This window comes from Tamandua tetradactyla, chromosome 2 (assembly GCF_023851605.1).
Source record: "Tamandua tetradactyla isolate mTamTet1 chromosome 2, mTamTet1.pri, whole genome shotgun sequence".
NCBI classification, from domain to species: Eukaryota; Metazoa; Chordata; class Mammalia; order Pilosa; family Myrmecophagidae; genus Tamandua; species Tamandua tetradactyla.
The window spans coordinates 143,005,498-143,030,121 of NC_135328.1; the positions used below are offsets into that span (position 1 = coordinate 143,005,498).

General features: G+C 42.6%; 1 protein-coding gene across 3 annotated transcripts; it reads right to left on the bottom strand.

The window, feature by feature from the left end:
- Positions 1-1,493: 1,493 nt before the first annotated feature.
- Positions 1,494-24,217, bottom strand: ZBTB2 (zinc finger and BTB domain containing 2). 3 transcript variants are annotated; one of them, XM_077149274.1, is made up of 3 exons: positions 24,094-24,217; positions 9,972-10,156; positions 1,494-4,280 (listed from the first exon to the last, which is right to left on the bottom strand). In XM_077149274.1, the coding sequence occupies exons 2-3, from the start codon at positions 10,142-10,144 to the stop codon at positions 2,909-2,911; spliced, it is 1,545 nt and encodes a 514-aa protein (XP_077005389.1). In that variant the 5' UTR covers positions 10,145-10,156; positions 24,094-24,217; the 3' UTR covers positions 1,494-2,908. The 3 variants fall into 3 exon arrangements, with proteins under 3 accessions (XP_077005389.1, XP_077005390.1, XP_077005391.1); XM_077149275.1 differs by lacking the exon at positions 24,094-24,217 and adding an exon at positions 23,649-23,728; XM_077149276.1 differs by lacking the exon at positions 24,094-24,217 and adding an exon at positions 13,737-14,622.
- Positions 24,218-24,624: the final 407 nt, after the last annotated feature.

Below are 24,624 nucleotides of genomic sequence, written 5' to 3' on the forward strand. Positions count from 1 at the left end.
CAGCACCTCATAAAAAAGGAGTTCCCACCTAACATGCAGATGGCATGTAGCTTCTGGGAGTTGGGAATGAGGCCAATGGAGAGGAGGCAGAACGACAGAGCATGCTGCCTAATTATCTGTCACGGGGAATAGGGTCGGTGAAAAATGAAGATTCGGGATAGAGGAGTCACTCTATCCAGTTGACATAGGGGGTAGGGGGCAACTGGAGGGAGGGATAAGTTTTGGAAATGTTGTTTGAGGGGCTAACGAGATATCTAAGGTTAAATGTGGGCTTGGCAGTAGAGCTATGGCTCTGATAAACAGAAGAGATGTTGGGGACAGAGGCATTGAAGCTCTTTTGCCCTTTTTCTGCTCTTAGGACACACTTAGGGAAAAAGAATCCTCACAGATTCCTGTAACATTTCTTAAAATCTCAAAAATCTTAAAATCTTAAACTCCCATGCACAACTTGAGATTTCTTAAAATCTCATGCACAAATGAACATCTAGATTCCATTTTCCCGGTCGGCAGTGGTTTCTTCATATCAGAATGAATAGCTGCATACTTCACAAGTTGTTCTTGCCGTGAAAGTGCATTACAAACGAAAGCAAAATTCACTACAACACATTCATATTATTAGTAATTAACTAATTAGGAATTAATTAGAAAAGAAAGGGGATTTTTAATAAAACTGCCAACTAGAAGCCATTTTGTGACTGCTGAGGAACTGCTGTTTCCTGAAATATGTTTCTTGGTTGATTCGGATGGCACTGATCTTCCTTAAAGTTATCTAGATGCACATTTTTTTTTTCCATACATGCTCTTATTTAGGGAAGAAATACCCAATTTGTGAGTTACCCATGCTTCGTTTCTTTCCTCCTCTCCCTGTTGTCTTTTCAGCGTTTGCAGTCTGCTGACCCATCTTCCCAGAGAGGCCAGCAAGGAGAGAAGGGCCCTGCAACCCTGGCTGGGGAGAACAAGTCCCTTCCCCACCACTCCCAGGCATTCCCAAACTGTGGGTCATTCAGGCTCTTGGTTTTTGCGGGCTGCTGGCCCTTTGACCCTTGCTTCTGAGTGACATCACCAAGATACGAAGCCCCCTCTCTGAATCCTCTGTTCCCCTTCTGGGTGGTGGCCCTCCTGCCTCTGTCTCTAGAGATGGCTCTTGCAGTGAGGGACTGCCCCTCCCACTCAAACCTGCCCCCAAATAAAGCTTGCTGTATGTTACTGCCATCTAGTGGTCCTTCCTTTTTCCCCCAAATCCTCGAATTTACAGCAGCCTCCAATTTCCAGATCCATTCCAGGTCAAACTTCTATTATTCATAGCATTTTCACATATAATTTACGCATTTGAGTCTCATGGTTATCAATGTCTTCATTTTACAAACTGGCTAGGAGGCCTGCCCAAAGTTCTGCAGACAGGAGACAGAGTAAGAAAAGGACTCCTCATGCAATGCTATGTCTCCATCCTGCATATTTGGGGTAGACAAAGAAATATAAAAGAGACAAAATCATATACCCACTTAATTAAATGTTTATTCAATGAAAGGATGTATAAAAACTTACAAATCTGAGAACTCAACTATACATGAAATAGGATGACGGGATATTCAGTTTTCAACATATACATAGAGCGGAGCTACTGACTCTTCTCTCCCTTCCCTGTCCCCTTCGGTCCTTATTTCTGGCTCCTGTTTTGTCCCATGAGACCATTCTGTTACTGGCCTAAAGAAGAATAATGGACGACTTTTACTATTTTCAGGTCAATGGAGAGAATTTCAGGCATTAAAAAGAAAAAAAAAATTGGAAAATAAACATTAAAATCAAGTTCTTTCCCAAACAGCAATGAGATTTTCGGTCCTGATTTCTCTTTGCCATTTTTGATGTGTTTATGAATGTTGCCAGTAAACTCTTAGCAGGAACTTTTAAAATCATTCACATTACTACCTCTTCTGCTCACAGCCTGGATCCTTTTCCCTGTGGTATATCCACTGATTTAAAAGCATCTGGTTGGTGCTAAAATGTATTTACTATTGGCAACTGCTAGAATGGCATGTCATCTTCTATTCAGAAAGATAATTTGTAGAACAGTATTTAAAAATCTGATTTTTAAAATATAACAAATTTGTCAGGAACTAAAAATACAGCATTTTGTTGTTGTTCAACTCTGAAAGAGGCCAGCAATTAGATAAGGCATGTGCATTAATTCACCTGTTTATAGCAAGTAGCCACACGGTTCCTCTTACAAACACACAAACTCACAGCTCATCATGTTTTATCCAAAAATTAAGATTGCCATCACATTATTATTATTTTTTCCTCTTTTGTGTTTTGTTAAAGTAGATTTCTTAACTAGTGAATTTTCTTGACTGGACATAATCTCAAAAGATGCAGTCTGAAATAAGACACCTGTAGGATAAATCCTAAGAGCATTTTCTTGTTTAAAGTTTCCCACACCTTCTAGATTTTGCATAGTACAGAGCCCAGCTGTATCTCTAAGAAGCATGCTATATTTTCTGACATTGTTTTTTTTTTTTTTCTTTTTTCTGAGAAGGAAGACTTATTACCCAGGGAAAGTCATAATTTTAGCTTACCAAATTGCTTTCTAGTTGTTCTGTTATATACTCTTCATTAGTTCCAAGTATACTTTTAACAATCTAAAACTTCTCAAAATCTATTTGAGTTTATAGGTACCACAGATCATTATCTTTCCAATATCCCCTGTATTAAAGTAAATATATTCCAGGTTTATAATGCACGAAGCCTTTACAGAGGCTGGGATGGAGAGAAGGGGGAAAGGCGAAAGGGAGCTGGGATCTATTGTAGCATGCCATGGAGAACGACAGTTATAGCTTTGAATTGGGGGAAGGAAAGGAAGATAGTCTTTGTAAAAATGACAGTTTTGTTTTTTAAAAAAGATAAGTAACATTCAGTCTAATAACACTGTTTCCTGTTCCTTTTTGATGGAAGCTAACACTGGGTGGTCAGGCTCGGTCACTTCTGAGTCCCCACTGCCCAGGAGAATGGACCGCCCTTCATCAAGGGCAAAAACGTCTGAGTTCTGGTTTTGGCATGAGTGTTTAACAACCTCATTGGGAGTCGAAAATGTTTTGTCACATAAGTTGCATTTGTAGGGTTTGTTGGTTTGTACCAACATGTTGTCCATCTGACTGCCTTCCTCAAACGTGCAGAGTTCCAGAGTCTGTTTGTCCACCATGGTGTAGGTATCGATGCTCTGGTTGAGGCACACGTGGCGGGCAGCCTGGTTGGCCCTACAAAAGCTCTTGTCGCAAGTGCTGCATTTGAAAGGCTTCCCGGTGTGGATGTACATATGTTCCCGCCAGTGGCTTTTCTGGATGAACTTGCGTCCACATATCGTGCACTCATACTTGCGCCTCTTCACCTCCCGCTCTTGGTCTGCCTGCTCCAGGTTGTCAATGTCCGCAATGTCGGAGGGGGGCGGGGTTTCTGACTGCTGCTGCCCATCGATGATCGGGGAATCCGAGATGTGCGGCAGCTCACTGTCACTTATCATCCCAGCTTCAGGCACTTCCAGGGCATCTTTGCCCAGGTCGGCTGCATTGCTACAGAGAGACAGGGGCCCACGGCTCTCTCCCTGTTGGCCTGACGTGAACGGTACCCCCGTGTGAATCTGCAGATGCTCCCGCAGACTGCTCCGGAGGGTGAAGCGCCGTCCGCACAGGTGGCAGGCGTAATACTTTGGGAAGCTGCCGTTCCTCTTCATGATGCTTGGCTTGACGTGGGCGATGGTGAGGGCTGCAGGCTGCTCATCAGAGGAAGAAGCTTCCATGTTGGTCTCTTCCCCGGGAGGAGGGGGAGGAACCGGAGTGGAAATCAGTTCTGGAGACAATGAGGTCTGCAGTGGGTCAGAGGGAGTAAGATTTGTCCGATTCACCTGAGTCAGGTTTGATGTTAGCTGGGTGAGCTGTGTAGCCTCAGGCACCTGGTCCTGGCTCATCCTGGAGGTCTGCGGCCTTGGATCTCGGCTCAGCTTGTCTGGCGCTGAGGCGATCTTGGTGGCCTGTCTCAGCTGATGATCTGCAATCTGAATGCCATACAATGAGGAAGCCAATGGGAACACCTGGTCAGGATGAGAGAAAGCCCCCTGGCTGGCGAGGCTGGCTTCCTGGATCAGTGGGTAAGCATGTAGAAACTTGATCCCCTGTTCTAATCGGACGGGGTCAATAAGCTGAGGTGCCATCTTTCCAGTGTACATCAGATGCAAGAGATAGCTAAAAATATCGGGCTGTATGTCAGTTGGTTTCAAACGGACACACTCACTGAAAGAAACAAGAAAGCTGTAAGTAAATGTTAATCTATGTCTCAAAGGATAACATTAAGCCTGAGGTTAAAAAAGAAAAGAAAAAGTGGACACTGGTTAAAACGAATGAAACCTGGGCGGGCCATGATGGCTCAGGAGGCAGAGTTCTCGCCTAGCATGCTGGAGACCTGAGTTCGATTCCTGGTGCCTGCCCATGTAAAAAAAAAAAAAAATAAGAACACTTCCCATTTTTCACAGTTAAGTTTCACAACATGCGATGGACTATTCAAGATAAAGGCACTGTTCTCACACTTCTTATATGTGATTTCATGTTACCCTGACATAATCTCAATACACACTGGAACCTGTATAACTTAGCTTTATATTAACAGAGAGAAATTAAAAAAAAAAAAGATTTTAAAGGACTAACCAAAGAATGAGCTCCTGTTAAACAAACATGGTATCATAACTCAAAGACTCATGAAGCAGTTTTCCTCTAGTAAGCTAATGTAAAATTAAATTAGTAAAATTTTACTTGTATGGAGCTCCAGGGCTTCTTTATTCAAAATCTTGTTGTTGTTTTTTGTCAAGGACCCACTGTTTTTCATCAGCCTGAAAGTGGTCTGTGACCTTGTAATGGTCCTAAACCACTGACCTGACGAATCCCAGAGGTTCTGTTAGCTACAAAATTTAATAGATCTAAAGCTGTTCAGAGCTCAGCAGATCTTTTTTTTTTGGGGGGGGGGGGTATGGTCTGGGAATCAAAGCTGGGTCTCTTGCATGGAAGGCGAGCATTCTACCACTGAACGACCCGTGCACTCACAGCGTATCTTTTAAGGTAAATCCAACCACCTATTTGGGCATAATGTTTCTTCATCTGTGAAATGACATGGAGGAGTTGGACTGGTATGTGTGCAAGACAACAACACAGAGAGGAATACACCTAGTTTAGATGGTGCTTTGCAACTCTCTGATTCCAACCAAGAAGGATGATGTACCAAAGAGCCGGGCAGAGCTGGGAAGGGAGGCCACACTGAGCTTTCACGGAGCTAGACCACCTTCTCAGTATCGCACATTTGCCTTAAAAATCAGCTTTGGGGGCCACTCAGTTCCTTATCAAATGTTGTGCTGGTAATGATGATAATGAAAACAGTATAAATTATAGTCAGCAGCAGCAGCTCTGCTGCTGGACTTTCCAGGCTTTACCTTATTTAATTGCCATGAACCGAAGCAGCTCAGAGCAGTTAAGGCCCTGCCTGGTATCACAGGGTTGGTAAGTGGTGGAATGGGGTTGGGAATCTCGGACAGTTAAACTCCAAAGCTACCACACCGAGATCTGCTAGGTCATTAGAACAGTCCTGTGTCCTAGACAAGGAGATTTCAATGTTCTCATCTGACAGACATGGAAACTGAGGCCCCCAAAAGTTAGCTGGGAGGACTGAGAGTAGTTGGTAGCATTTATTGTTGACTTCCTAGCTTTTAGACTCATGTATTTGCATCATTCCAGAAGCATCCTGATCAAGCAGCAAAAAGAGGCTCCCAATAACTCTAGAAAGACCATCAAAAATGAGAGAAATTTTAACACATGAGAAACCAATGAGATATTTATCTACATATCATGAGGTATGTATTACCACCACTGAGTGAGGATAATCTATAAATTTCATAGCTTCTTTGAATGCCTTTAGGATTTATAGTCATGTTTGATTATTATGCAACTTCTTGGTAATATAAGTCTTTTTGGCTCATTTAGCAATCATCTTGTGTCTCATTGATATTTTTTCAGTATGCTAAAATATTAACAGTAAACCCTGTTATTATAAATTTAACATTTCATTCTGGCAAAAAAGAGAGAAAACAGTGACTTTAACAGTAATTAGTGAAAGAACTGATTTGAATAGTTACTGAACAATCAATGCCTATTTTAAGATGACTGCATACAAATAATCATTTGAAAAATATTTAACTACACAGCATGGCAGTCAAAGAATAAAGATCAAGCATAAAATTAGTATCCCTTGAAGAGTCTAGGGGTATTTTTATTTTTTTAAAGACACACAGACCATTCATATCTTTATTTGAGGATTTCCACCCATTTCATATCTTGAAACAGGATTGCAAATACAGGTTGTCTTCCCTTTTAGCCCAAGATGAGGTCTAAAAATATGATGTGAACATTATAACATAATTTAGATGCTCTGGTAAAGTTCAATATTCAAAACAAAAAGCATCAGTGATGATGTCAGTGGTGAAGAATGTAAATAATCAACACCCAAGTGAAGAAATAACTGGAGGGGTCTTTCCTAGGTCAGACAGACCACAGGATGGAATGCTCCTCAGGGCAGGACGAGACGGAGTCAATGAGTCCCACCTCTCCCCCCAACCCCCAACAAAAAAACAAAAACAAAAAGAGAAGGGGAGAATTTCAAAGGGGAGAGGGTTTTGTTTCTTGGGGGTGGGGTTCATGGTCTAGAAACTGAACTTGGGTTTCCCGCATGGACAGCGAGCACTCTACCACTGCACCACGGGGCGCCGCAGAGCCTTGTTTTTTTCCAGCATCTTGTAAAGGTAACTACCAAGCAGGGCCTCCTTCTTTAAGAACCTTGCTGGTTGTTGTATAGTCTGTCCTTTATCACTTGTGAAAGGGGAAAACACCTCTCGGATTTTAAAAAACTATGTGGGGTGGGCCACGGTGGCTCAGCAGGCTGAGTTCTCGCCTGCCATGCCAGAGACCTGGGTTCGATTCCCAGTGCCTGCCCATGCAAAAAGAAAAAAACAAAACAAAACAAAACAAAACTATGTGCATCAACTTATTTAGATTTTTTAAAATTTTAATATATTTTTCATAAAGCAGAAGCACATGTGCACACACACTTAAAAAACATTTAAAAAACAAAACAAAACATAGCAATGAGGTAGAATTTTTAAAAGTTCTTTATCATTTTAGTCATTTCTGTCCTTGACTACTTTTATTTCCAGGCAGCTTGGCCTTTCCTCCTTTGTCCCTCAGCTTACCATGGGCCAGACTTAAGTCATTTTCAAATTTTTCAGGAAGAGAATACTCTTTATGACATAATTACATCTAAGTGGTTTCATCTGCAGGTGTCTGCTTGACTGAACACTTATGCAGAAAGAAAATGAATATAGTTTTAGGATAGCTAAAACTTCGGTATAAACTTTCACAATAATTTTCATTTTCAATTTCCCTTCACTGGATTGTTAAAATAAAAACTGGTTGTAAAGGATTCTGAAAATAAGTATTTTAAAAGAATGTTACATATGGTCAGAAGGATGTACTTAGCAAAGGCTGTCTCTCGGGATTTTTAATTTTGAGCGCTCACTACCTGTGGTCTGACCCTGATTTGAACTTATAATTAGAGTTGTGTATTTAAGACAGAGACATCTAGTGGTAACTACAGCCACAAAGGTTTAGCCTCTCAGCTAAACCTGAAAACATTCTGATTGCATGCTCACGCTCAGTCTATATCTAAGGAGCCAAGCAGCCTAGCATCCAGGGCTCTAGGAGATTGGTCTCTGCCCGCTGCCTGGCTCAAGAAGCCATTACTTGGCAGGTGGAGGTGAGCAGGCAGGTGAAGGTGGGTGGGTGAGCCAATTCCAATTGCCTCAACTTGGAATTTCTAGCTACACAAATATCACATTCCCTGGCTAGAAGTAATTTAGTTACTGACTATACTTAAGTTTCTTGCATCTAATTAAAAGGCCTTACATTGTATTTTTTTTTCACTCCTCCAAATGAAAATCTTTCCCCTTTCAAGACATCTGAATTCACTGTGTTGAATACTTCTAAGAACAAAACTCCCACTAGCTATGAAGTCTGACATAGTGAAGTAAAAGAGTGCAGCATGGGGTTGCAGGCTGAAGCAACGTCTCCTGGCACGAAGCCTCTATCATTCACTCACTCTGATCATCCGGAATTTGCCAAGTGGCTACCATGTGTACACACTTGAACCCCACACTGTCACATTCATGGGGATTTGTAAAATGTGGCCTCTGCCTTTATACATGAGGATGGGAGGTGAGTACACAAACAGCAACACAGGGAAACTGAGTGGGTGCTGTAAAGGGCCTAAGGTACTATTAGTGTTAGAGGAAGAGGGCGCCCTTTACAGCTTCAGTTTGCAGGCTTAGGGGAGGGGTCATGGAAGAAGTCAGAAGAACTGTGAGGATGCGGGCTGTCCGCAGAATTCCAGCAGAGAGCCTCTGGGGCAGCCACAGCTCGGAAGCAGGTCAGGCCGAGGCAAGAGGGTGGGATGAGAGTGGCCCCTGGGGGCCATGGATGAAGGATCAGGGTGGGGTGGGTGGGCGCTGGGCGTTATTTCATGCAGCGATACCCTCTAGGTTTCTATCACTGGTACAACACAGCCAAAGCATGTTAGGAATATTAACCTGGCAGTAACATGGAGAATGAGGGATTAGGAAATGGAACCAAGAAGGGGAAAGGATGGAAAAACGTGAAAGGTATTTCAACGAAGACATGATTTGGGGACTGGTAAGACATGGAGACAAAGAATCAAATTTTTTAGAACAGATTTTATGCTTGCGTTACTTAAAGATTTAAAAAAAAAAATAGGCAAATCAGGAAAAGACTGGAATCAGAGTCATGCTAAATGAGATAAAGCAGGGGGGGATCCTTGGGAATAGAGTTCTGGAGGCAGAGAAGATCAAGGTCAGAGCTGTAGACTGGAAGTGGGCCATAGAGACCAGAGCTAAGAAAAGATAAGCAGACAGAGGGAGGGAGAGTGCATGGGGAAAGCAGCACAGAGAGCCGCAGACGCAGCTCCCACAGGCTCGTGGTCAGAGGGCGGAAAGCAAGGGGAGGTGGTAGAAGTGGCCAGCAGCAACGCTGCAAGGGACGAGGCGATGAAGATCGAGATGGAGCGTGGTTTCGATGAAAAGGTGACCTTTGGGAAAATGACTTCAGAGCAGTGATGGGGGTGGAAGCCACACTGCAAACAGAAAGGAAGACAGTGGGATGAGAAGAACATGAACAGAGAAAAGAAAAGAGAAAAGCACCATAACTCAAGCAGACAGCAATGTCAAGGAAGCCTTGATCCTTCATAGACTGAGGGGGAGGATGACAAGTAAAAAATAAAAGTACAGAATGAAAATGGAGGGGTAGGGTTGTGGAGCAGGAGGGAGGGAGAAAGGCAGAGCCTCCTTTTCCCGAGCTACCAAGAGGCCCTTTTCTCTACGATAGGAATGATGGGAAGGAAAAAAAATGGAGCAAAGGTACAGAGACATGTTAAGATAGAAAAGAGGGAGACCGGGAAAATTCATGTCCTCAAGCTTCTCATTAGAGTAGAAGCTAAGGATGAGATTAAGAATAAGAGGGCTATTTATGGGCCTGTGGCGAGGAAGTGAGAAAAAGGGCTTAGAGCTCAAGTCCTCAAATGATGAATGAAAGAAGGGTCCACTGAGGTTATGCAGCTGGCTGCCCGCACAGGTGATACCCAGTGAGTATATCTGGAAGTGGAGGGGCTGCTTGGGGTCTGAACCTCCAGAAAGTCCGGCAGGGGTAACAAGGTGGGAAAGAAGCAAGTGAGGCCCTGAGGGAATTAGGGGCTTAGGTGGGGAGGGAGGGTCTACAGCCCCAAAGCCTTGAGAAGGCAAAGTCAGGTTCCGTGGGAAAGAGACACATGGAGGTTAAGAAGTCTATAGTCATTAGATTATTATCAACCACTTTAGTTACCTGGTCTGATGGACAAACAACATCTTAAAGTAATTGGAGAAGGAAGCAAGAACTGATTTGTGTGCCTTGAAGTAAACGTCGCCGATCGCAACGGTGCAGTCACACAGGAAACCAAATTCGCGCTGAGCGTTTAACTGTTGCAGTAGAATAAGTCCATGGTTGGCCAAATCCATTTTTTAAAAAATCTGCAAAGCAAACAATTTTTTTTAAATTTTCAGGTAAGGTGATTCACAAATAAGTATGTGTCGTTTCTAGTGACCAACAGTAATAATTGCTAGCATTATTAGTTGTAAAGCACTATGCTAAAAGTTACATAAATTCACAACAGTCCGGTGAAGTGATTCTGCATTATCCCCCTTTTACAAATGAGGACATTGGGGTTTGGCGGGCTACGCGACTTGCCCAATCTTACACAGATGGTAAGTGGAGAAGCAGGAAATGAATCTGGATATTTTGCCTTTAAGCATCAAGTCTTTGAGTCTACAAATATTCCTGGATCTTTTAAATCTTTCAAGTTTAATATCCCAAATGCAAACTCTAATGATTCATCAGAAGTCGTCAAATCTTCCATAGGGGCAGACAAATGAAAGTGCTGGGAAAGGATCAGACCTGGGCAGTGTGAAGATTTTACTAAGTTTGGCTCAGCTCCTGTGATATAGTAACGGATACATATACCAATTCCCTTGATTTTGACTCTTATGAGTGAGGAAGCAGGGTTGGGGCTCTTCCTCCTTTTTTTTATGGATGAGAAAATGGGCTTGGAGAGGTAGAAGTAATTTGGCCAGACCATCTAGCTAGAGGTGGAGAAGTCGAAATTAAATCTGAAAAAATCCAAACAAATCTATGATATTTATTCCTTACACTTCACCCTAGCAAACCACTCCAGTGTGATTATCAGAGCTGCCTGATATTGCCTGGATTAATCAAATTAGTAGAATGTTTCATTTCCATAGTCAAACAGCATTTACAAAAATCAGCGACACATAGGTTAACATTATACTTAGTATTAATAGCGAAATGCTCAATGTTTTCCCTCTAAGAATGGGAATAAGGCAAGGATGTCTACACTCACTATTCACCTTAGAATGGAAAGTCTAGCTACTGCAACAAGGAACAAAAAGGAAATAAAAGACGTATAAATGGGAAAATAAGAAATTTTAAATACTGCCCTATTTGTAGATGGAATTTGTAGAAAAATCCAAGGAATCTATAAAAAACTCCTGTAACTGATAAATGAGTTCAGTAAGGTTGCAGGATACAAAATAAACATATAAAAATCAGTTATATTTCTAGATACTAACAATGAACATGTGGACACAAATTAAAAATGTAATTCCATTTAGAATCACTTAAAAAATTAAATACATGGATGTAAATCTAACCAAACATCACAGGAGTTATATGATGAAAACTATGAAATGCTTATAAAAGAAAACAGACCCAGATAATGGAGAGACCTACTGTGTTCATGGATTAAAGATTCAACATAGCAAAGTGTCAATTTTCCCCAATTGATACACAGATTTAACAAAATTCCTATCAAAACCCCAGCAGGATTTTTTTTCATAACTATGGACAAAGGCTATTTTACAATTTATATGTAAAGACAAAGGAATTAGAACACCTAAAACAATTTTGAAAAACAATAACAAAATAGGAAGAATTATTCTTCCCAATTTCAAGACTTATTAGGGAGCTACAGTAATTAGGACTGTGTGGTAGTGGCAGAAGGCTGGACACACAGGTCAATGGAGCAGAAATGAGAAGCCAAAAGATGCCCAACTGATTTCTGACAAAGGTGCTAAACAGTTCAGTGGGGGAAAGATAGCTTTTTCAACAAATGGTGGCAGAGCAAAGGGACATCCATAGGCAAAAAAAAAATCTTGACCTAAATCTCACCTTATACAAAAATTAACCCAAAATAGATCATGGACTTAAATGTAAAATACAGAAACTATATAACTTCTGGAAAGCATAGGAGAAAGTCTGAGGGAACTAGGTCTATGTCATCAAAAACATGATCCATAAAAGGAAAAACTGACAAATTGGACAACCTCAAAATTAAAAACTGTTCCAGAAAACACTCTGCTAAGATAATTAAAATACAAGCTATGTATTTTAGGCTGAGAGAAAACTGCAAACCCTGGATCTGACAAAGGAACAGCATCTAGTATATCAAAAAAACTCTCAAAACTTAAGAGTAAAACAAACACTCAGAAAATGAGCAGAGGACATGAAGAAACATTTCACAGAAGAGGATATGCAGATGACAAATAAGCACAGGAAAGGATGTTCAACATTATTAGCCATCAAAGGAAAGTAACTAAGACCACAATGAGATATTCACTACACATCTGTCAGGATGGCTAATGAAAAAATAAACAGGACGGGCAGAGTTCTCGCCTGTGTGCAGGAGATCCGACTCACTTTCCGATACCTGTCCATGTAAAACAAACAGACAAACAAACAAGCACCCATCAATTATAAATATAAATAACACCAAATGTTGGCAAGAATGTAGAGAAACTGGGTCCATCAGTTTCTGGGCATTGCTGGTAGAAATGTAAAACGGTATGGCCACAAAGGAAAACAGTGTGGCAGTTTCTTAAAATTTAAACATACAATGGCCATACAACTCAACAATTGCATTCCTGGACATTTGTCCCACAGAAATAAAAATCTATGTTCACCCAAAAATCTGTATGTAAATGTTTGTAGCGATTTTATTTGTAATTGAAAACTGGAAACCACCCAGATATCCTCCAAGTGGTGAATGGTTAAACAGGTATGGAAACAAACTAATGATGCATGCGACAGCTTAGATGAATCACCAGGGAATTATGCTCAATGAAAAAAGCTAATTCCAAAAGGTTACATACTTTATCATTCCATTTTTAAAGCATTCTTAAATGACAAAATTATAGCAATGAAGAACAGATTAGTGGTTCCAGCTTAAGGGGGAAATGAGGGTAGGAGGGAAGTGGGTGTGATAAAAGGGCAGCGTGAGAGATCTCTGTGGTGATGGAAATGTTCTGTGTCTTCAATGTGTTAATGCCCATGTCGTGGTTGTGATAAACTATGATTCTGTAATATTTTCCTGTTGGGGGAAACAGACAAAGGTGTATGGGATTTTTCTGTATTATTTCTTACAGCAGCATGTGAATTTATAATTATCTCAAAATTTTAAAAGTTCATAAGAAAAAGCCCAGTACACATTAATTCATTAAAAAAACAACAACTGATAATATGCATTAACTTCAGAGTAAGGGAAACTACTGAGGAGACTACATTATCAGTGAGCTTTAAAAAAAAAAAGGCCCACAGCAATTCTTAACTCACTCTCCTTCCTGCTCTAAGGGATATTTTGATAGATTCAGAAATTAACAAGTATACCTGAAAACAAACTATAGTGTAGAATAATAGTTTAATGGGCTGATAAGGTCACAGAGCAAGGATCCAGGATGTCCAAGTCTCATATTTTCTATTTAGAGGCATATTCAAGTATAAGAGATAGGGGAGGTCATCCAATTTTGTAAGTAATTTGGGTATAAAGACCAGAATGCAGTCTGGTTTAAATGAGAAAACTAATGGCAGAAATAAGTAACTTAGTTCCCCAATATTTATTGCGTTCACCAGAGAAGCTGAAAACAACTTGAGCAGGAAGGGGAGAAACAGAAAAGGCAGGGTGGGGGTTGAGGAGAGTCGGAGACCCTTGCCAGGTTGCAAAGTAATGGGGATTACAAAGAAACATCCCTCTGACCTCACCTCCACCAGATGTCACTTTAGAAGATTGCCTTGAATCACTGGACACTGTAAAATACTTCCTTTTCCATCTCACTAACCAGCCTTTCCCTACAAAAAAGTATAACATCCTTTTAGGCTGTGATGTGCTGCTTTATCACATGCTGTGGCTCTGATCCGGGTACGAGATGATTAGGCAGTTTCCGGTCCCACTGCTCACTCACTCCAGGAGCTTCAAGTATAATATCTTACTATTTAGTCCTTTGATAATGAGGAGGAGAGTGGTTTATTTATAGAGTGTTTACTATTGACCATCATTTCCATATAGTATTCATTTAATTCTTACTCTGACTGCTTTGAGATTATTGAAGCATTGCAGGCCCTGTTTTAAAAATGAGGAAACAGTTTAGAGGGGTGAGGCAGCTTGCCCAGGATTATGGAACCAACGAGTGCAAGAAGAGGGCTTAAACCCAGTTCATTTGATCTGTCACAATGTCCTATGGAAGTGTGTTTGTTTAAAATTAACAAGAAATCTTTATTTTTATTTCAGCTTTCAGGCATATATAGTTGTTATAAAAGATTGAAACACAAAATACCAGAATTGTCCATCCTGGTATAAAATTTTATATTTTAATGCTATCAATTTTTCAATATCTTTTAGGAGGATTTTGAATTTGGGGTTTTTACATTAACAGATATAGATCATCACCTTGGATACAGCAAAATGTATGGTTCTCTCTCTTTGCGTAGAAGGACCAATGTTAGCATTTTATTGGGTCCTCAAGAATGAAGCCATGGATAAAATGCTGTTTCTATTTTAAGGGTGACTACTAGTAATTTTAGGGTTTCAATTTAGGAATATCTCCTAAATTAGGAAATAAACTCAATATAAATCACAGAGAGAAAAGCTCATATACATGAGTCTCAGAGCAATGGAGAAACCAAATGATAGGAAAAAAAAATGTCACATGGTCAAAATTCATATAAGGAAAAAATCACACAGATCAGCAAAAATTGTATTTTATAGACCAAGAGACTTCATCTGTCAGGGAGAAAAACAAAACCCAACCCCCTAGATGCTTATGTATGTGAACTGGCCTGAGAAAATGCGGTGCGAGTGGTGGTAGAGGGCACCGGGACAGGATTCCTGGCATCATGGGCACCTGCTCCCCCCACCCTCATGTCCCTAGTACTGCCCTTTTCTAAGTCTTTCTTTCCTTATGGCCCCTCACAACAGGCTGAGTTTGCAGCACTTTTGAGGCTGGCTCCATCGATGCTTACCCGCCAGTCTGCTTCTGCCCCAGTGCACTGAGGCAGCTTTCGCAAGGTCACCCAGCGCTCTGATCCTAGCCTCCTGGAGCTCAGGGTGGCAGCACCTCCTCCCCTTCCTCCTGCTTCGATAACTATCGCTCCCTGCCTCCAGGCCATGCTTTTTGTTGCCTATCTTCCACCTTTGGGCCATTCTGTGTTCACCTCTGCCAAGGCTTCCTCTTTTGCTGGCACTCCTGGGTGTTTGCCCTCATCCTGCAGACCCTGGTGATCTTACCCACTTCCCACTTGATGCAGCCCTACAGAACCCCAAACTCGTACAACTGAACCCATCCCCAAAGATCAATAAAAGCCAACACACACCTGCTCCTGGGGTTCCCCTGCTCACCTAGCCACACGATCACCCACCCCTTGGCCCAGTCAGAAATCACAGTTCTTCCTTCAGGCCTTCCACTCTGTCCTCTATCATGGCAGCCAGTTACCCAAGACCCACCAACTTTATTCTTCAACCCTTCCCTAATAGTTACACTTGTCGCCATCCCCACTTGACTGCTACCTCCTAACCCTGCTTCCAGTCTGTCGTCTCTGATCCAGTCTGTCCACTCTGATATAGCAGCCAGAGTGATCTTTCCAAAGGGCAAACCCAACATTAGGATCCTAAGCCTTCCGTGAGTCTCAGCTACCTTTAGGATGAAACCCACCTTCTTTAGCACAGCTTATCTTGTTCCTTACTCTGCACTACACGCCACCGTGTACACTAATGGATTCCAGACTTTGGGATTTCAGAGACCCACTAAAAACAAACAAGCAGATCTTTAAACTGGGGCTTCAACGAGTACTGCTCCCTCTTTAAGGCATAAACTATCCACACACCTCAAGGGGACGGGGAGTAGAGATGGGAGCTTTTGAACATAAACAGGCAGAAACAACACATCAGAATAAAGGACAATCCTTCCCAAGAAAGGACAGTTGGCACTTTATTCAATATATGGAAAAAGAATAAGTTCTTTTTAATGCAAAAAAAAAAAAATTACAGGATAAAATTCTGCTTTCTGATATTAAGTTGCATCTCACTGTTCTCATCAGTTTGGTGGTCTTTATGAAGTGATCAGTGTCCAAATTCTGAAATCCAAGCACGGTCAGAAGGCCAGTTTCATCTACGTATGTTGATGATAACCGAGACAAAATAATGTTACTTTAACTCCCTTTGGAAATTCCAGAGGAACTAAGTGGAGGAAAGGCAGTTTCCTCTGTCTGGCAGGTCCTGAAGGCAGGAGGCAGGCCATTATTTGGCACCAAACTCCCTGCTCTTCTCTCAAAGCTCAGAGGCTCAGGACCCTGACCTCTAGACCAGGTCAGGAGAGGGAGCCACAAATACCATAGGCCTTTGAGGCACAACCACTTTCCATTCACTTAACTGCCCCATCCCCCCAGCCCCACCTGTCCTCTGCACACTTCCCTGACCCTCAGGATTAGGAGGCTCTCCTGGCCTCCAATGTCAGCTAACACCTGCCTGCTCAATGATTCCTGCGAATCAGCACTGAGTCTCAGCTATCACTTACAGCTTTTTCCCATGTTTCTAGCATGTCGTCTGGCATTTGATAATATTGGTAACTTACCATATAATATCTGTATATTATCATATATGTTCCATATGGTGGAAGGAGAAGAGTGCTAAATTCCAGTCTCGACTCCATCCCTCACCAGCAGGGTGATTTGGGAGAAATGCAATATTTCAGGCCTGAGTTTCCACATCTCTCTATTAAGGTTAAGGAGTTAGAGCAAATGATTTCTAAGGAGTTTCTAAAAGTTCAATTTCCATTTATTCTAAATTGACCTGGAAAATGCTCACAACTTAAGGTGTACTGTATTTTGGAAGAATTTTTTTTAGTTTCAAATGTTACCTCATGTTTCTTTCTATTAATAGTTCAGGTCTGAACAATGCTTTATAGTTTATATAATCTTTTCTTGTACATTACTTATCCTTGACCATACCATCACATACCCATATTTTCTAACTATTTCATTATTAATTGTATTAAGTAGTAACCATAGCATTCCTAATGAATAGCTACTTATCATATGCCCAGGAATATAGGGAGTGCTATGTCTACATCAGGTAGTTAAATCCCTCAATGATGATCTTTTTTCAAGATGAAGGAATTCAGACCGAGAGAAGTTAAGGACCTGGGGCACACTCAGGACTAGCTTGCAGGAGGCAGACAGGGGAAGCAGTCAAGCACCTGACAAATACAGGATTTAGTGTGAGCTTTTTAAGGGGTCAGGCACCAGGCTTCTGATGGGGAGCAGAATACACAGAGCCCTGGGATGTAATCATATAAGCATTCAATTTTGTAACAGTCAACTCTGATAAGAGCTATCAAAGAAAAAATAAAGAATTATGAAATCATAAAACAGGAAAAACTGGTCTAATCGGGGGTGTCAGGGAAGGCTTTTGTGAGGAAATGCCAACTAAGCAGTTGTTTGAAGAATGAGAAGTGTTAACTTGGTAAAGGTAGAGAAAAAGTATCCCAGACCAAGGGATCCACATTTGAAAAGTCCCTGAGATGGGAGGAAGAAAGACGCAACCCAGCGTCTGAAAGGCCAATGTGCTACAGTGCAAAGAACCAGAGAAGAATGAGGTAAAAGGCGGCTGAAGGCTCAGGGCATGCTAAGGATTTCAGTACAAATTTTAAGGGTGATGGCAAGCCACTGCAGGGGATTTTGAGCAGCGGGGAAAAGATCAGCTGCCTGAAATGTGAAAACCACCTGATGGGCATGACTAGAGGGCTGTGGCTACAGAACTAACCAAAGGGGGGGGGGCAGGGGTGTAAGGCTGATGAAGGAGAGACCTATGAGAAGTCTACTGTGGTAGTACAGAAGACCTGCTGGACTAGGTGGTGATGATGAAGCCGGTGCTGGAAAGATATTTTAAACAGCAGTCAACACAACTGGTTGGTAGGTTAGATGGAGGAGCCGGGACAAAGGTGTTTGAGATGACTCCTGGACTTTCAACTTGTGTAAACTGAAAGATCTTGGGGCTTCCCACCAAGGAAGATCCTGAGTTTAGGTGTAAACATGCTGGGTTTGAGATATTTTTGAAACACCCAAGAGAGATATGGGGTAAGCACATATTGGCTATATATAGGTCTGGAGCTCAGGTGATTTAAGTTGGAGGCTTTAGAGAAAGTCAGGCAGGTTTGTCTTCCTCCAGAAACCACACCCTTGAATCACTATACTCCAGTGAAGAGGTTAAAATGTAAACAAATAGGAGTCAGGATATGAACCCTGGTCTTCTAGGTCTAAATCTTATGGTACTTCCATGATACCACTCTGTTCTATGGATTGTTTCTGACAGTTTTTATCAGTCCTAGTGACACAGAGAGGATAATTAAACATGAAATTGAAGACCTTCATAAAATCCCCCACCATTTAACATGCCAATGGAACTAAAATAAATAAATAAATAGTAATCAGACAAAAGCAACATCATTTGTCTTTCCTAAATCAGAATGATGAGCAAAGGGGAACCGAAGAAAAGTAGAGATGAAGAAGGGAGGTAGTCTTTAGAAGTGGGTTTCAAGGAATGCCTTTTTATATATGTGTACAACGTTTTTTATAAATTCAGACACTGTCAAGACATATCCATGTTGAAATAAGCAAAACACACTTTCCAAAGTCAAATGTAAACCATATTTTAGATGACTCAATGCTTTGTTATCCTCACCACTGTTTCCCAAATTGATAATTGGACACCTAGTTGTCAAGTGCTTTTGTCTTCCATCACAAGCGAAAATGCATTTCTTTCTAAACACACTGGGCTGATCTACAAGTAACTGTCTTACTCATTCTCTGAAGGTATAGCTGAATGGGACAATATAATCACGTTACATTTTAATAGAAGTTCTTCCTTCACATTCAGTATAAAGATAGGAGACCAAACTAGCATTTGGGAATTGATGGTTCACTTTTTAAAGATAATAGCTCTTCTAAGACACTAAAGACCACTTAGATTACCCATTTCAAGGGCACTAAAAGGGTCCTCTGAAGTCCTAGATATTATTTAAGTGAAGCAGAAATGAATATTGTAATGCATGAGTAACAAGAAAAAGCACTACCCACAAGTAAGATTGATTCTTTCAAGTAGTTTAGACCACTTACCAGGATGAAAAACTGCTTTTTTTTCAATTAGTATTATTAATAATTAATGTTTAAGGTCCCATGAAGTAAACCTCAATGAGTTTGGCCACTTGAATTTTAACATATTTAAAAACTGGATTTCAAAGCCAGGAAATGCACCTTCTTTAGTCGTGGTTACGGACCGGTATTTTTTCTTAAAATTTCCTTAGTCAATTCTCGTTCATAATAGTGAGAAAAAGGTGGGGTATAAGGTAGCCAAGAGCACTATTGTAACTGTGGAAAGCATTGCATTTATATAAAATTTGTCTTTTAAATTATATTTTGCTTAGGTTAATATTAAAATTAGTTTTTAACTTCTGAGCATAAATTGAGATTAGGAAGTAGTTCAGGGGCACTTTAGTTGTACAACCAGATCAGAAATTTATGGCTAATAAAGAGTTGATATCAAAGTGATAATTCTAAAGACATTATGTCATAACTTAAAGGAAACCTATATTTGATTACACACAGCAAAATTTAAAACCTGATCTAATTTGCTTCTACTTTCCTACTAAGTAGAGGTTGCTTTCCTGTTTTATAAACAGTATGATTAGCAAAATTATTCTGAAGTAAATATAAACTGAGGTATAGCTCAGTTTATGCCAGAGATGAGCTCCAAATGTGATTTAACTCAAAGTCTTAATTGAAGAATATATTTCAATATTCTAGGGCAGGGGTTCTCAAACTTTTTGTTTTCAGGACCCCTTTACGCTTTTAAAAATTGAAGACAATCAAGAGTTTCTGTTATATTACTATTTGTTATACTGTTATAATGATATTTGAAATTAAATGAGTAATTTAGAAAATATTTATTTAAATAACAATACATCACTTGTTAACGAAAAATATTTCCAGAAACAAAACAAAAACAGAAGTGGCAGCTTTTTATATTTTTGCAAAACTTTTTAAGAGAAGACAATTGGATTCTGCATTTACTCTGCCATGAGTAATAAAGAAAATCCAGCCTCACCCACATACATAGTTGCAAAGGGGAGGAATATTTTAATAACCTTTTCTAATAATTGTGATATTCTTCCTTGATACTGCACTAAACTCAACAAGTGGTAGTTTCCTAAAGCTTAATTGTAAGATCTGAAATTATATTATTGAATGAACTTTCCCTACTTTATTACGGAAAAAGTGACTGGCCTAGCTTGCATTTTGAATGGATCTTTCACCTTTGCATGATTTCGAAATGTCATCCATTGATCATTTGGACAATGGATCAATGATCCATTGATCATATGGCTCACTGAGTTATATAGACTCTCACAATGATGACGTATTTTGTCAACATAGTGAAAAAGGTAAATAACATATTAGAGTTACTATGAAACTAGTTTCAGGACAAGGCACTTTGAAAGGGTCTTGGGAATGCAAAGGCACTGTCAACTACATTTACATAACCACTGTTCTAGGGAAGGCACTTCAACTCATTCCTGGGGACTTAGAGAACCTAAATGACTAGGTCTGGGGTAGAAGAACAAATATAAATTTTGAAATCATTCTCAGCTGATTCTGATACTCACCTTGCATGGTGAAGAACTTAGGGAGCTATTTAAAGGAACTATTGATTATAAAGGAGCCATACACTAAAACCTCCCATAATGTGAGAAAGTAGTTTTTTAAGTACTTAGCCAGATATATGTGCTTACAGTTCTTATCTTTGTATACCCAACTTTGTTGAAGTGAGAATCAAAATCATAGGATGCATACGTCATGTACGTGGCCTGGGGACAATGTGTTTCAGCTTAAATATCAGACTTTAACGTGGCTTCTGTACCATAAAAAAAATTGTCCTAAATGTCTTGGACTGCTCAATCTTGGTGAGTGTTCTATGGCTCTGTGGTTTGGTGGCCTATCAGCATAGTAAAAACGCTGACTCCTATTTCCTAACAATTCAAAATATTTTTATTATTTAATGTTTCATTTATTAATAGAAATTATAACTACTTCATCATTAGAAAGGTTTGTAAAAATGCTCTTGATCTAATGCTTACAATGTTTACCTTTTTTTTTCAGGAAAATGAAAATTTTCAATTTCCTTCAAGTTTTAGGGTCATGCTCTTTGCTCTTTGGAGACCCAAAGAGCATAAGTAGAAGTGATAAATATCATTTTGCCTGATGCGTGCTGAAATTTATTGGAGAAATCTCGAGTGGACCAGCAGCTATTCCAACCTTCCTTAATAATAATTGTTTGGCACCACAAATTTGTCCAATTTCTCTAAGTTACTACAGGGAAAATGAGTGGGTTTAGAGAGGAAGCCCCAGGTCCAAGGAAGCTGATCCCAAGTCAATGCCACATATCAGACACATCAAAGGTTTCCTTTCACTTCACTTCCTACTCTATTTCAGTATCTGGGGAAAGCACATCCCTTTGCTCAGGGACATGTAAAGGAAACTTGAAGTCACAGGATTTCAGGGTGTATCTTCTTAGATGGTTGGGGTAAATATATTTTTATATTACTTTACAAATGTGCATACTAAAAACCCGCAAATTTTGGAGTACAGTTCCAAATTGACAATAATTCTTATGACAAAAAAGAAACTGTCAGAACGGCAGTTTTTTTCTATGACCTAAGACATGCTTGTTCTCCTCTGCTGCTGGAGCACACAGGTGGCAAAATTTGTGAGGTACGAATTGATCTTACACCTTCTTTGAAGAGAAGCTTTAAATCTGGTGTTTGGCCTTAACAACGTTTTAGGGATGGTTTGTGTATCACCCATTCATAGGCTCTTCTGCTGTTGGTTACTGGTGGCACCTAATACACGTTGTCCATTAACAAATCATTTCTTGTCCTTTTAGACAATAATAGGGCAATTCTGTTGGCTAGAAAATAAACTTACAAAAACCACAATTTTATTAAAGGAGAACTGCCGAGTTTAGAGGAATTTAATATTTATGGCAAATTACTTTTTTTTTCCAAATTAGGAAAGATTTTATCTAATGCCGAAGTCTCCCCCTGTTCATAAATTTATTCTAGTACAGAATGCAAGTGGACAATGCTACCTGTGCATTTGATCTACTGTTGGGCCTGACCTTTCCCTTCATTTTTAGACAGATCAAAATGGAAAATCCTAGCTCACATATGTGAAATTATAATACTGTATGTGTATTATATGTGTGTGTATATATATGTCTAGGTTGTATAAAATCACTTTCTTTAAAAAACATCACCTTTTGACCTTCTGAAAACATCCTGGATACACACCACGAAGTTATTTAGAATGCAATAATAAAATTTACTTTAATTTTAAATTATCTGATTTTGATAAATCAGTTTTTTTGATTTAATGATTAAAATGTTTTCGTTCTGATTTTCTATTGAAATTTCAGCCTCTCAGACTAACGTGTTAATGATGTGCACACACCTAGCTCCTGAGCCTTTGTCAGGGTCAAGAGGTATGGCCTGGGCAGCGGTTTGAGTAAATCCAGAACCCTGGAGTTAAAATTTGAGGCTCTAACGCTGACCTTCTTCAGGCTTTATTTTATTAAAAACAATTAACCACCTGTGAGAATGGATCAAATCGACACCCTATCGGGTCTCGTTACGTGAAGCAGGCGCAATGAACAATACGGACGAGACAGGGTGGGTGGGCAAAGAGCAGAGGCTTAGTAGAGCAGAGTAGGGAGTTTGGCAGCCAGGGCCGGGGAAATAACCAGCACTATCTTCCCTCGACCCGTTCACTTCTTGCCAGCTCTGCAGCCACCGTTTCCCTCTTCAATGGCCTCTCTCATTTACCACCAGCTAAAAGCGACCAAAGCCTGGCTTCCCGTGCACCTTCTGTACTATCAATTCTCGGCAACCCGGTCTAAAAATTCAGGGCCTGGGGTCGTGACCCCGAGGGATCAGGTCCGGCCCGGGGAAGCGACCTCCGCCCGAGTCCACAGGAAAGACCGGCGACTGGCGGGAGCGCTAGGCCCAGGGCGTCCCGGCCCAACGGTCTTCGAGGGGGAGGGGGTCCGGCAGGGGGCCGTGGAGGGGAACGCAGCCGTGAGACACGCCCAGGCCCTCCTAGGGAGGGAAGGCGAGAAGGGGAGGGAGGAAAGGGGGAGGAGGAAAGACTGGAAGGCCCGGAGGGAGGAGCGCCCGGCCCGGCCCAGCGCGCGCCCGCCGGAGACCCGCAGCGCTCAGCACAATGGTTACGCCTACGCCGAGCGCGACGCGCCGGCGCCGGCGCCGGGGGGGCAAGCTGGGGAGCGGGCGAGCGCGCGCGAGAGCCGCAGACTGCGCGAGAGCCGTGCTGCCGGAAGCGCGCGTGCGCGCCCCCGCCCGCACGGGGAGGCGGAGCCGCAGCGGAGCGGCAGCAGCTGTGGGAGCCGCTGCCGCTGGGAGAAGCGCCAGGGAGGCCGGGCCTGCTCCGGTCCGACCGGATCCTCCCCTCCCCCCTCCCCTCCCCCAGCCCACTTCCGCAGCTTGCGGCCCGCCGCCCGGGCGGCAGCGGCGAAGCAGCAGGGCGGCGGCGAGGCGTCGGAGGAGTACGCACCTGAACGGGCCCGCCGTGCGGCTCCAGCGCGGGACGCTCGCCGGCCGCCGCCGATCGGACGCCTTCGCGGTGGCGGCGGGAAGGGAGGGACCGGCGGCGGGGAACGGACGCGGTTGCCCCCTCCCTCCTCCCTCCTTCTCCCTCCTCCCTCCCGGCCGCCGCCCGCCCTCTCGGCTTCCGTCCCCTCCCTCTGCAAAGCCCCGGATGGAGCCGCCGCCGGCCCGGGGATGGTTTTGTCGGGTGGCCAGGCCTGGCATCGCCGCTCCGTAGACCCTCTACCCTACAGCGACCCGGCGGCCGGGCCCGTGTCCGCCCGTACCGATCCGGGTCGGGCTGCCGTCGGCTTTGTAGCCGGGGCCGCCGGGGTCCCTGATGCCCCCGCCCCCCGCGCGGACGGGTCGGGGGTGGCACGTGGGCTCGGCCGGGGGCGGAGCAGCGCGCTTACCTGTCGCCGGTGCCCCGCGGCGGAGCTGTGGATGGGCGCCGGGGCGGCCTGCTGCCCTCCCTCCCGCCGCCGCCGCCCCTGCCTTTCGCAGCTGCTGCTGCCGCTGCCGCCGCGGTCGGTGTCTCCGGCGCGGCGGCGGCGGCGGGGCTTTTCCTGTCCGGTTACGTTAAGGTCACATGACCGAGAGAGCGGAGCGACTAGTGCAAAGAGGCTGCGAGCGGCTCCCGCCGGAGGTGGGGGGGGGAGGCGGTGAGAAGCCGTGGCGGCAGGCGCCCCCCCACCCCCCGCCGCCTCCGCCTCCTGCTGCGCTGCCGCCGCCGCCACCGCCGTCGTCGCCCTCAGCGCTAGCTCTGCTGCCTCTCCCACCCAGGCTCATCTCGGCCCCAGCCAAACTTCTGCAAACCATGTGCAGCCGAGGCGAGGAAACTTCCTCTACCTATTGGGCTCGATGCTTGACTCACAGGCCCCTTGTTTACATGAAAGTGTTTAGGTAGGACACATCCTGGAGATGCTCGGGGGAGGGATGCAAGA

Bases quoted from the DNA above. Each gene is read 5' to 3' on its own strand.
- ZBTB2 (XM_077149274.1), bottom strand. From the start codon at position 10,144: ATGGATTTGGCCAACCATGGACTTATTCTACTGCAACAGTTAAACGCT. The intron at 4,281-9,971 runs GTAACTAAAGTG...TGTTTCTTTCAG, and splicing joins TTGTTTGTCCATCAGACCAG to TGAGTGTGTCCGTTTGAAAC.